At 35.2% G+C, this 14,219-nt stretch overlaps 1 protein-coding gene across 1 annotated transcript in view; it reads right to left on the bottom strand.

Annotated features, from left to right (window-relative positions):
- The window catches only part of LOC100025417 (putative DMBT1-like protein), a gene marked incomplete at its 5' end in the record, with an annotated part of 66,214 nt that overhangs the window by 22,914 nt on the left and 29,081 nt on the right, over positions 1-14,219 (bottom strand). Inside the window, 4 exons of the mRNA XM_056815483.1 lie at positions 976-1,293; positions 4,059-4,376; positions 7,823-8,013; positions 11,640-11,787. Coding sequence (XP_056671461.1) covers positions 976-1,293; positions 4,059-4,376; positions 7,823-8,013; positions 11,640-11,787 — 975 coding nt within the window. The remainder of the gene's footprint in view (positions 1-975; positions 1,294-4,058; positions 4,377-7,822; positions 8,014-11,639; positions 11,788-14,219) is intronic.

The following is a 14,219-nucleotide window of genomic DNA, read 5'->3' on the forward strand; positions in this document are numbered from 1 at the left end:
TAACCACATTGATCATTCTTTCTTAACTGAGATTTAGCTCAGTGAAATATTCAATCAACAAATATATGTAAAGATCTAAACAATTTGAACATTAATTGTTCATGAGTAGGACAAGCTAATTTAATAAAAATGACAATCTTACCTAAATTAATTTATTTATTCAGTGCCATACCTATCAAACTACTAAAAAACTGTTTTATAGAACAAATATATATGTGGGCAAATGTAGTCAAGAAAGAATTATCAGTGTGGTTAGATCAAAGATAAGGAATTAATATATAAGAAATTAAATAATTACATATATATTACACATTAATATATAAGGAATTAAATATGTATTCATGCAGCTATTATAAACAAATACCTTATTTGTACACATATATGCTCTTTGAATATTTTGTTATTGATACAGATATACAAAACATCTATACTAGTCACTGGATTAGCTGCTAAGGATAAAAAATTAAATAAGACATTTTCCCCTTTTGAATGGAGCTATAATCTACTATGGACAGTAAGATATATATGAGTGACTATTAATCAATATCAGGTAGAATGCAAAAGTGTAATAAGAGGACCTCAAAAGGCTAGGAGAATTCAGAAGACAGATAGATGTGATGTAAACTGTGATAGAAGAACATGATATAACCTTTGACATACCTGGAGGTGTAGAATTGAAGTTTCTTGCATCTGCTTGTATAGAAAAATAAAATGTCAATTAAAAAAGCAAATAGAAAGTGAAGGAGAAAACAGATTTTATTATTGAGGGGAGGAATTATTTTTAGCAGTTCATTTAAATAAAGATGGTTGGACAGGGCGGAAGGGGCTATAATTATTTCTTGTTAGGGCCCCTGTCAAACTTTAGAAATTGACAGAGATTTAGAATTTAGAAATTTAGAATTTATTGTAGAGATTTTAGAATTAAAATTAGGAGTTAAATTTAATTTAGAAATTACTCCTTGTAGTAATGAATACCTGAACAGATAACACCAGCATCTTCATGATGACCACAGTTGTGATTGGACCATCCGGAGTGGGAGCATTGGCCTAGGTAGCGTTCAGCGCCAACACACTGCATATTGTCCAAGAGGATATTTCCTGAACCCGGACCAAAGTATGCTTCTCCAGGGGCTGACACAGCCTGTCCACATCCCAGCTGCCTGCATACGACCTCAGCTTCATTTAGATCCCATAGGTCATCACACACCGTGCCCCAGATGTCTTGATAATGAACTTCCACTCGTCCTGCACATTGCCCTGAGCCACCCACCAGTCGTAGTTCTGGCCAGTCTTCTAAAGACAAAAATAAAGTTCATTGTAAACCTAAAAGTATTGTGTATACTTTTATTCTAGGTACAAGGATGGTCTAGATGATATTGTTGAAAGAGGATTGAACATGGAAATAGAATACAGGTTTGAATCTTTGCAACTCTCGAAAAGTGAGTTATCTTACTCCCCTGGGACTTGGCTTCTCTGTCTGAAGATGAGGATTGTAGTAAGTGATCTCTAAAGTCCCTTCCAACTTTAAATCTGAAGATCATAGCAATCTGTGTACCTGGAGGTGGGAATTAGTAGCTGTTTTAGTTGAGTCAGATGGGTTATGTGATAGAGGCTGGCGCTAGAGAAAAAGTGCCAGACTGAAGAGTATGCAATATTGATCACCTCAATGGGGGAGGGGCCCCAGGTGTGAATCCTGAGGAGAGAAGACTCTGGTGAGGAGAGCAGTGAGGGGCTCTGGGACTTGAGATGTCGAAGAGAGAAGGTGGATAAAGACTTTCTCCTGAGGGTTACCCACTTTTCCTGCTGGTGACTGGAAATCCTCCCCCAACCCCAACACTTCCAAATCGAAGGGACTACCTGAGCAGACTTTACCTCAGCTCCTGTTGCCCAGGGGTGAGTCAACCTGACTTTCTCTCAGGGGGCTCAGGCTGCCAAGACCTGCATTCCCCCCAAACTCAAGGAGGGAGGGGAAAGGATTTAGATAGAGACAGGGAACTTTTCCCAACTTTCCTTTTCCCATTCTTCCCTGCCCATTATTCCTTTTGTATTATCTGATAGAGTTAACATTAAAAGTTATCTGTTCCTCAAGCTGAGTGTTAGTGTACAGATCAAGAGAAGACCTAGTAGTGGAGAGGGGACAAGAGGGACAAGATTGAATTGGGGAGAGCAGCTTTAGCTAAGGAGGGAAGGCAGAAGGGGGGAAATCTTCAAACCCCCTCTCCTCTCTCTGAGCAAGGCCATTACATCTGCTATCTCCCTTGTACCCCTCTTTGAGTAGGGGGGGTTCTCCTCTCTTTCCCCCTCTCCATACCAAAAGTCCAGACCTCCCTTGGGGTACATCCCTTCCTCTGTTGATTTTTTTTTTAAAAACAGTTACTTCATCTTTCTTATATATTTCTATTATGGTCATTATGTTCTCAGGTCATCAAACTTTCTTCTTCAGAAGAGATCAGAACTCATGCATTCATGGCAAGTGTGCTATCTTGCATAAAAATGTAGGAAACTACTAGTAGTATTAGGATATATGTTTTGAGTTGATTTATTAGCAGTGGGGATTTATTAAAGCTGAGTTATCCACATAATTTCCTATGTATTCCCTTTGTTTATGAATAATATTTTCATTCATTCATCAAGAAAACATTTATTGAGTACCTACTATGTGCTAAGCACTGTGCTAAACACTGTGGGATACAAAAAGGAGACAAAAGACAGTCCTTGCCCTCAAGAAGGTCACATGATATATTGCTGAGAGAAAAAGGAATGTAGTTTGTGTCTATGGGACAGAGTTAATTTCTGTGAAAGGTTAATTGGTTCATATGTATATCAAAATTGCAACCTTTGGCATCCATAGCAATTTATTCTGAGTCAAATAATGGTTCTAGGAACTAGACCAGAAGTACTGGAATTACTAGAAGAATGGAGAATACTGAGTTGTAACTAGCAATTCTGGTGATCAGGTGCAAATACAAACAATATCAAGATTCGGTAAACAACGTAATGTTACCTCTTTCGGAAATATAGCTTTAGACATACCTGGATTGGTGTCATTTGAATCTTCAGAATCTGTTTTATAGAGAAATGAAAAATATCTATCAATGCCCATAGGAAATTTAAATACAGATAAGAAACATTTAGGACTATCTCTTTTAAGGAATTTTTTTGTCTGCCTTAGAATCAATACTTAGTTCCAGATCAGAAGAGCAATGGAGATTAAGTGACTTGCCCAGGGTCACATATCTAGGAAATATCTGAGATCAAATTTGAACCCAGGACCTCTTATTGCAGTTGATTGAAAGTCACCACTTGCTCCTTTGTTAAGTATTTACCTAGTTAGTGGGTGCATATTTCCTTAACACAAGATTTGCTATGGATGAAGTAAGGCAGTAATAATTTACTAAAACTTATTAATGTAGAGTATTAACATAGCTTCCATAAATGCTACAAAGTATTGCTTAAAAGTCTTGAAAAAATGTAGTATAATATAACAGATAGCATGTTGGATCTGTAATCAAAAAGACCTCAGTTCAAATTTCTTTTCTGAAGCTTAATAGCTTTGTAATCCTCGATATATTACTCAACTTTTATGTACCATAGGGAAATTCCTCAAGAATAAGGCGACTAAGCCATAGACAAGTTGAGATCTAGAGATGGGGGGAATTCCCTCACTAGTAGATCCTTGCCCTTCTAAAATTTCAGATCCTTTATATATTTATATATTACTTAATCGCTACCTAGCTTCTGTCATCTAACCACCAAGAATCTTGACTTAGTTGTTTTAGTCATTGTTTTCCTTAATGTCTTCAATGTTTTATAGGAATGTTTGAGTAAATACTCAAATAAATGTACATTTTAATAGTGACAAACTTAAATGCTTTACTACATATGATAATCTAGCACTTGAAATATTATATTTCCAGGTAGAATGATTCAAATAAAACTCCATGTAGATATTTCTTAGTTATTCTTTGTGTTTTTGTCTTTCTTTTGTCATATGTCAGTATGATTGGTCCATAGGAGATATAATGAAGGAAGTAGCCTTTTGAGAGATAAGTGTATACCTGAACAGATGACACTGGCATCTTCATGGTGACCACAATTGTGCTCATACCAACCAGAGTGGGAGCATTGACCAAGGTAACCTTCAACTCCTGCACACTGCATGTTGTCCAAGAGAATTTTGCCCGAGCCTGGGCCAAAATGGGATTTCGCTGGGGCAGAAACAGCCTGTCCACATTGGAGCTGCCTGCATACAACTTCTGCTTCATTCAGGTCCCACAGGTCATCACACACAGTGCCCCAGTTCCCTTGGTAAAAGACTTCTACTCTGCCTGCACATCTCCCAGGACCATCAACCAGCCGCAGTTCTTGCCGGTCTCCTAAAGAAAGACACACATTGACTATGACTATGAAACACAAGACCCTTTTGCTCAGCTAACAGAAATCCTGAAGCACCATTACCTTCCATCTCATCTTTTAAACCTAGTTGGAGTTAAATTTTAAATATCAAAATTAAGTTTATCTTTCTTGAAAAATTGAGGTTGACTTCAGGTTGTTTTTGACCATTGTCTTAATAGATTTTTTGGTTATTTGTGGGAGTGTGGGCCCTAGATTCTTGGGTGTGGTGATTTCTGTAATAATTGTTCATGACATACATGCTTGGTATGTACAGCATCCCTTTCTAAAAGCTAGCTAACTGTGGCTGATCTATTGATAACCAAGGGGAAGCATACAAAATGGAGGGTCATGATCAATAATAGTACTAGAAAAATTATGACTCCCCAGGACTCTGAAGAGAGAAACAGTCAGCCATTCATCATCATTATTGTCATCATCATCATCCTACTTGAAGTCAGAGTCAACATTGCTAATGGTTTTGGGCAATCCTGGATATGTCAGTGTATTTGAATAGAATAAACTGGGCATGTCTAGATAGACACAATCTGCAAATAGTACAGATTCTGTACAGATCCAACAATTTATAACTAATTTAGCAATTAATCAACCATTTATTAATGAATTTAGTAAAAAGAGGTTTTCATATTATTTACCTGCTTTTGCTGTTATTATCCTGGGTGTGGTTGGAATGGCTGGGGAAATAAGAATTACCCCCCCCCCATCACAAAACAAAATGAGATCTTCAAGCATGTAGATATCAGTTCTTCTAAAATTATTATCTAATATATACTGCCCAAATATGGTGGATAGTTAGATAAATGGAGCATTTATTAAGCACTTTCTATGTGATAGGCATTTACTAAGTGGTAGGAGTACAACTACAAGCAAATAAGACAATCTTTACTCTCATGGAGTTTATATTCTAATGGATGAATACGAATACCTATAGATAATCTAGAAAAGAATGGATTGAAAGGGGAGGTAAAAATTCAAAGAGTGAGTTGAGTCAGGAATTAAGAGAGCATAGCTGAGGCCATGTTAGCAAAGGAGGTCTTGGATGGAGAATCATCAATCTAGAGTACAGAACTTCAGGAAAGAAGTTTCACCACAATGGGAAGGCAACTAGAACGAAGCTGAGGAAAAAAGTTTGAAGAATGAATCCAATTTGGAGTGAAATTTGTCACAGTTTAGATTATAATCCTAGCTTTTCCACTTGATGTGTTATGTTGAATGAGACATCTCTCTGGGTCTCAGGTTTTTCATCTCTAAGACTTGGCATAGAGATTAGATGATGTAGTGCTAAATGGACAATCATTGGATTTTAAAATTGTAAGGGACATGAGATATCACATGGACTGATCTCCTTGTTATACAGATGAGAAAACTGAATCCCATGAACAGAAATATTAAAAATCTATGTCTGGTTGATGAACTAAACAACTATTTTCTTCTGATTCATTGGAATGTCTTTTATTTACTGTTATCAATGTAGGGAGACATTTTGATGAATGGCATCTCCTTTTGTACAGAATACTGAATTATTCATTTCAATTATCATTAATCGTCATGATTGTAATAGATAAACATTTGAAAAATAGTCTCATAATTTAAAGTTATTTAAAATCACATCATGGTTAAAGTTGGGTAACTATACTTATAAAAATCTGTGTAGAAATATTTAGGATATGTAAATTATAGCTGATAGAAGAAAATAGAAACTGGTAATAAAGTAAATTATTAATACTCATTAGAGCTTAAACACAACCCATCAGGAAAGAATACAGCATATTTAAGAAAAGTAAATTGAATATAGAATATGACTCACCTATTACATGTGGTGTCTTAGAAACAGTTTCTGTAAGTACAAGAAAATAATTATATATACCAATAAATTTATAGTCACTGTGAGGCTATGGTACTATTAATATTAATAGAGAATATTTAGAAATTAATTTTGATGACACATCATATATTAGGGAAAGGGCCTGTAATTTCACTAGTATAAAGATCTTCCAGATGAGGAAACTCCATCAGAGCAGGTTAGCATCTTTTCTTTCTGCAACATAAAGACTTTAGAGAATTACCTGTGGTGGTAGGAGTTTAATTGACTTGCCCAGGGTCACACAACCAGTATGTGCCAGAGGCAGGGGCTTCTTTATTATGTAATGTTGCCTCCATATCATTAATAATTCTTTTTTAAAACATAAGGAAGTGAAATAAAGAGATGATTTTTCAAAATGATATACATTTCTCATGTAATATAGAATAGGTTTCAAGACAAAGTATGAATATATATTTAGGTCAGATTTCTACTCTCAGAGTACATTTTATCTTAATCTTTCCAGAACTTTAAAAAACTGTCTGCCCTTTGATCTAGCCATACCACTGCTGGGTTTATACCCCAACGAGATAATAAGGAAAAAGACTTGTACAAAAATTTTTATAGTCTCGCTCTTTGTGTTGGTAAAACACTGGAAAATGGGGGAATGCCCTTCAATTGGGGAATGGCTGAACAAATTGTGGTATATAATGGTGATGGAATACTATAGTGCCCAAAGGAATAATAAAATGGAGGACTTCCATGTGAACTGGAAGGACCTCCAGGAATTGATGCAGAGTGAGAGGAGAAGAACCAGGAGAACATTATATACAGAGACTGATACACTGTGGTACAACAGAAAGTAATGGACTTCTCCACTAGTAGCAATGCAATGATCCAGGACAATTCTGAGGGACTTATGAGAAAGAATACCATCCACATTCAGAGGAAGAACTATGGGAGCAGAAACACAGAAGAAAAACATTTCTGTGATCACATGGGATGATGAGGATATGATTGGGGATGTAGACTCTAGCAATCACCCTAGTGCAATTATCAATAATATGGAAATAGGTCTTGATCAATGACACATGTAAAACCCAGTGGAATTGCATGTCGGCTAACAAGTGGGAGGGGAAGGAGGAAAGAATATGAATCATATAACCATGGAAAATATTCTAAATTAATTAATTAAATAAAAATTCAATTAATCATTCAAGATTTGTAGTTGTAGAAAAATAAAACTACCTAATCAAGTTGCTTTAAGGAACACTTTGTAAGTTGTAGATTACCATGAGTTTTTACTATTAGCTATATTAGTATTATATTGTATACTATATTATGTTAGTATATTATTATATGGTATTATATCTCATAACTAGTATATCTTATAAACATTATATTATAAATAATATAAATAAATATTATATCTTATACTCACATTATATATATTATACTCACATTATATATCTTATACTCACATTATATGTCATAGTACATCCCTACTAGAAACTGGTACATCAGTAGGATGTCAATATTTGCTTCTTAATTGAGTGCAAAGGAGTATGTCACTGTGAAATTGGACATTGTTGGTTTTTTTATTCTTACCTTTGGTCACAGTATAATAATAAGCAACAAAGTTCTTTCCTATATTGTTGTAATTGCAGTAGTACACAAGTGTCATTGTGTTAGAAGAGGAAGCGAATGTGAGACGAATCCCCTTACAAGTTCTCCCCAGGAAATCAGAAGAAAATCGATCTCCATCCAGGATTTCAAAATATTCATTAGTGCAGTCCAGGCTATGGAAGCAAATTCACATGTTTATTCTTTTCCATAGTAGAGAACTTGATACTGATGTTGTAAGGATTATAGATACTTTGTTTTAAAAATAGTCACATTACTGTATCAGATGGGCAGAGATAATAATCACTACCATTTAAATATCACTTTAAGAGATACAGGCACTTGGCACACATCTCAGTTGAATGTCACAAAGCCCTGAATAATAGATAATATCATCCCCACTTTACAGATGAGTCAGCTGAGGATTGGAGAAGTTATATGAATGAAAGGCAGCAGGGTAGAGTGGGATGAGTGCTGGGCCGGGATTCAGATGTTCAGTTCCAGTCCTTTGTCACATACTAGTTGTGCGATCTTAGGCACGATGTTTAACATTAACCTTAATCTAAACCTTAGTCTTCTTATCGATAAAATGGAGATGACAATAATGACCTGGCTCATAGATTTGTTGTAAGTATAAAAATGACTTAAAACAGTAGGTAAATGTGAACTCTCAGAATTGTGTGATGACTTTGGAAGAACAGATAAGAAGTGAGATAAACAGTGGGATTAGAGCCCATCTTCCTCTAGACAAGTTCAGTACTTGGCTACTTATCACTATAGAACTAGCTCTTTCCAATCTCTATGTAGCCCTATTTTTTCTTTATCTCATGTTAAATGTTCATAGCAACTATTCTAAACACTAATATTTATAGCTGTTTCTAAGTTTATTTCATTAAGATTGAGAAATTAAGTTCCTTTATATTTCTGTCATTAGCAGTGGAATTTCCAATAGGAATCTCTGGGATCCAATAAGTAAGTTTTCACCTAATATTGGCGGGAACCAGACTACCACACCACTTTTGTGCATTTCCAAGTTATGCTATTGTAAAAAGAGTCCCAGTTTTAACTTTTTTTTTTTTGTTACTCAATCATTTCCAAGACATCTCTATACTACAGTACAGAAATTACAGTCCAAATCATTTCCCTAATATAGGAAATATCATCCAAATGTATTTGTAAATGTTACCTCTAATAATATTAAGAGTCCTATAGCCTCAGTGACTACAACATATGTCTCTATTTGGGGATTTTCTTGGCAAAGATACTGGGATAGTTTGTAATTTCCTTCTCCAGCTTATTTTACATACAGATGAAGAAACTGAGGCAAACAGGGATTAAGTGACTTGCTCAGGGTCACACAGCTAGTCTGAGGCCCGATTTGAACTTGAGAAGAAGAATCGTCCTGTCTTAGACCCAGAACTCTAGGCACTATGATCTCATCTAGCTGCCACTTTCAACTCCAATTCCTCTTTAAGTATTTCCTTCCCTTCTTAGAATATAAGCTTCTTGAGGATAGAGATGGTGTTTCTGGTCTACATTTGCATTCTCAGTTTCTACCACCATGACTGGCAAATAATAAATGTGTACCCACTCATTTAATGGATAGAAGTTACATAGAGACAGATTTTTGACTCCAAAGGAAGAGAAAAATTGCTAATAATTAGAGCTATCCCAAAGTTGGATCATCTTGCTCATTAGAGAGTGAATTCTTCCCCCTGGAGTTATTCAAGTGGATGACAAAATTGACAAGTGCATGCTGAAGATTTTGTAGAAGGAATTCATGTCTGAGTTATGTGTTAGAATGTGTTAATACCTAAGGGGTAGGAAAAGATTGCATCAGTGAACTAACACATTTCTGGAAGTTACCTAGTATCCTGAGAGATCTGGACTTAGAAACATCTTACATTTAAAACTAACTTCAAATACCTGACTTTTTAAATTCTCCTTGTACATAAGACAACAACATAGAGTTTTAAAAGACGCTGACAGTTCAGAAATAGAGGAAGAGACAAAATAATCAAAAGCAGGAATAATTTAGCTGAGCTGATCCCAGAGAACAGATTTCAAGAAAAGACTAGACTGTCTAAATAGTGACTCCTTTGGGGTCAAATGTCTTCCCCAACACACCAGAATCATTTTGCTTTACTTAGTAACTGCCTGAGATTATATCAGTTAAGAGATCCATTTGGGTTGATCAATATATTTTTTTTTAATGGAAAATAACTCTGAGAAGGTTAGGAGCTCTCAGGGATTCCTTCATTCTTGTGAAATAGCTTGTTTAGCTTATGTTTCTTTTAACATTAGCTGTGCTTTGGGAATGAGGATTTGAATTGAGGGAGAGAGGAAATAGACTATATTATAATTTATAGGGGAATGAGAAAGGTGGAAAGCAGGAATTAAGATATCCAGAGGGTACTTGTTCTTAGATGCCTTTGGAACACTAGGAATTGGGTTCTAAAAGGGAAGAGTTCTTCCAAATTAATAAATTTCATTCCAAGAATAAATTTCATTTATTTCCCAGAAAAGGGAGAACAAACATTTTCTTCTTTCTTCTTTCCTTCCTACAGTACATGCTCATAACCTTCCCCTAATTCCAGGATTCAGAACTCAAGATATTTTAGATTATCAGAATTCAACTACATTTTGGATTAAATAGGCTTCTGTGGGCTGGTCTAAGAATCCAGTTGCTTAGCACAATATTATTTCAATGGGAAAAAGCAGCCAAAATTCCAAACTGGACTAACATATTAATGTTTAGAATAAAAACTATTCACAAATTAGGAACCACTTTTGTTTGCCTGATAGGCTTTGTGGAGATAGTATGGCTTTACTAATTGCTATTTTCAGAGCTATAACAAATACTTTTTGTGGGGGGCAGCTAGGTAGCTTAATGGATAGAGAACTGGTCCTTGAGGCAAGAAGACCTGAGTTCAAATCCAGTCTCAGACAACTTACTGACCTGTGTGACCTTGGGCAAGTCACTTAATGACCATTTGCCTTAATCCACTGGAGAAGGAAATGGTAAACAACTGGAATATTTTTGTCAAGGAGACCCATGGGCAGTATGGTTCAAGGATCATGAAGAGTTGGACATGATCAAACAATAACTAAGTTTCACAAAATGTACCTGTGGTAGAAAATCAAATTGTATTATGGGAGAAAACTGAGACAAATTAAGTTTGTTGGGAGAAAACCCTGGGATACGGTAGGACAACTGCTGAGAAGTCCATAGTTGATGATACAATAGAATCAGAATAGAGAGAAAGTCATCAGGAAATTAGTCACAAAGGACAGGGGGCCATACTGTCAGGTAAATTCCTAACTTGGTGCTATATTTAGTTCTTCCTATGCTTCAGTCATACAGGTATTCTCTGAAACCATCTAGATTATAGTGCCTTTAGGAAAAGTCCTAATTCCCTTTTCCTAGATGTAGGGGACTAATTGTACCTTCTTTATGATGTTTGGGTAAAAACAATGAAAAGTTCTACAATGAGAAATGTCTGTATGAAAAAATAAAAGCGAAGTTATAGTCAATTGTCTGACTATATGAAACAATATTTTGATTTAACAATATTGCAATAAGAGTAATAATGACTATAGTTAGTAACTTGAATGGTACCTCATCATTAAACTTTTTATAATTAAAAAAATAGAATGAACTGAAACCTAGGATGGATTCCATTTAAACTTAAAATATAGAAGGATATTTTATTCTCCTTTACCAAGGACAAATTCTAGAGGACTAATGATTGGAATTATAAATGCTAGGGCCATACTATGTTGTTGCATACTTTATACTTACTTAAGATAAGGAAATGCCAGCATTATGTAATCAGATGAATTGGCCTTTATTTCCCAAATGCATGTTATATTGTCATGCATTTCATGTTGGGGAGGGTTTCTAATTGATCCAGATGTATTTGAAATGATGCCACCACAGGAAGATTTTCCTACATGTAGAAAGAAGACATTTTAAAAGTTATTTTTAAAATTTTTGTTAACATTTGATTTTCACTATCATCTTTCAGTCATCTCAGGTGTTCCTCACTACAAGAAACCTCTGACAACTCCCACCTCCAATTCCTCATGTTCTCTCCCTTCTAAGATTCTCTTATATTTACTTCTTTCCTAACTGAATGTAAGGTTCTTGAGAGCAAGAATTATTTTTGTCTTTGAATCCCCAGAACCACGCTGGATACGTAGGTATGTATTTTGAATTGAATTGAATTGACATAAATCCTACAGTTAATTTCCTGCTCACTTCATTATGGTAAAAGTTCTCATGGGTCATACATAACATTTTTGTGCTTTTGGTGAAAGATATATAATGAAAGAAACATAGTTGTCAAGATGGTTGTATAACCATAGAAAATTAGAGAATTATGCATATATATCGACTTGGAAATGTCTCTCTCTTGTTCTACTGTTTTTAAAAACAAATACATATACACACATACATATAAACATATATATATATAGTAAACTGAAATCTCTGTGCTTAGTCTGCTTCTTCCCTTGCACTTCTGCTCTATTGTCTGATAATGCTTATCAGTCCTAATGGTCTCATTACTCATTTTAATCAGCAATCAACTGCTTCATTGTTTTAAGGGAAATTTTAGCAAATGTATAAATGCTCTTTCTTTTTATACAAATCTAACACTTATGACCCACCATAGATTATGCACTTTAAGTTGCTTTTCTGGTTGTGGCAACATAGCAACACAGTTCAGATATATTAAACTCCTAGTCAACTCTCCATGGGACCTACAATACTCCTGAGTGCTGCCAGAACCAGGTTAACATATAATTGGAAAATATTTAACAAAAGAAATAAAAATAAAATATAGCAAAGATAATGCTAATTTGTGGTTTTCTAAATTAATCTGTAGTTGGCAAGGATCCTTAAGTATGGTTTAATGGCCTCCATTTCTATTTGAATTTCAGACCACTGAAGTGGTGGGAAAAGTCCTCAGTTTAGGAGGGAAGGGCTGAATTAAAATCCTGCCCCCTATATTACTAATGATGCGTTCATGGAAGCTACTTGCCTTCCCTAAGACTTAGTTTCCTCATCTCTAAAGGGGAAGGGAGGCAATCATAATACTTTTTTTTACAGAGTTGACATAAAATGCAAATGATTTCTATCAGTGGAGTTGGCTCTCCTGAGTCATCTACACTGTCAGCTCTACTTGGTCTCTATAGATAACAAGTCCTTACATTTACAGTTACTACCAATTTTTCACATTTATCATACCATATGATCCTCATAAAATCTCTTTGGGGGTAGGTTAGGTAGAAATTTTTAAAAATGAATAAATGGAAACAGCTTCTTTTCTAATCATGATGTCTGTAAGTACGAGAAAGTCTGTAAGTATGAGAAAGGCAAACTTCATTTACCTTGCACTATTTACACTCTTTGATTAATGAAAATCCATTTATATTCAGTCTCCAAAAAAGTGACAATTATTGATGACTTCTTGTTCCTGATCTTTCTGACTAATAACAGCAATAGCTGACATCTATAAATTACTATAGTTCAGTGTCTGGCACGTAGTAGATGTTTGAGTAGTGCTTGTTGGTTGTTTTAAGGTAAAGTGTTGTACAAATGTTATTTTATTTGATCATCACCACAACTTTGTGAGATAGGTAGGTACTATGAGTATCCTTTTACAAATGAGGAAAACTGAGGCTCAACTGATTTGCTCAGTATCACACAAGTAGTAAAAAGTAGTAAGTGTCTGAAGTGGGATTTGAACATGAATGTTGCTGTCTGTGGGTCCAGTGTACTATCTACCACATCATTATCTTTCCTTGGCCCAACTAGTTGCTACAAAGAACTAAATAGGTTTTGGTTAATAAAACTGATGGTTATAATGCAAATTCTAGTAGGCATTTTGGCTAGAAAAGATGTCTTCCTGGATATCAGTTGCTATCTTAGAAGATTCCTTTACATTATTTTCGTTGGAACTTCAGCTAGACAATGATAAAGCATGATAGATCATGATGCATTTAACTAGCACAAAGCTGATAGGAAGCTCACCATTTATCTTTCCAGGGATAGCCAATGGAATAACTGTCAAAATAAATAGAAGAAAAAAGCATTTTCAGACTTTAGCTCATTATAGTCATGTCACAAAACACAAAGGAAACTAAAGAAATAAAATTCTAGTTCTGTGACCCATACTTGGGTGGAGCAGAGGCTGAGAACACATGATAACAAGATCATAGATTTCGGCTTCACTTTAGAGGTTGCTTTTATGGGAATGGAGTATTTTCTTCCCTTGTGCAGACTTGAGTTTCCTTAGGTACTATTCAGGAAGGAACTCATACATTGACAGAGTAGATAGATAGGTATCTACTATGAAATGTCTCTTTTCTTCCCTCC

The sequence above is a fragment of the Monodelphis domestica genome, chromosome 1, assembly GCF_027887165.1.
Source record: "Monodelphis domestica isolate mMonDom1 chromosome 1, mMonDom1.pri, whole genome shotgun sequence".
NCBI lineage: Eukaryota > Metazoa > Chordata > Mammalia > Didelphimorphia > Didelphidae > Monodelphis > Monodelphis domestica.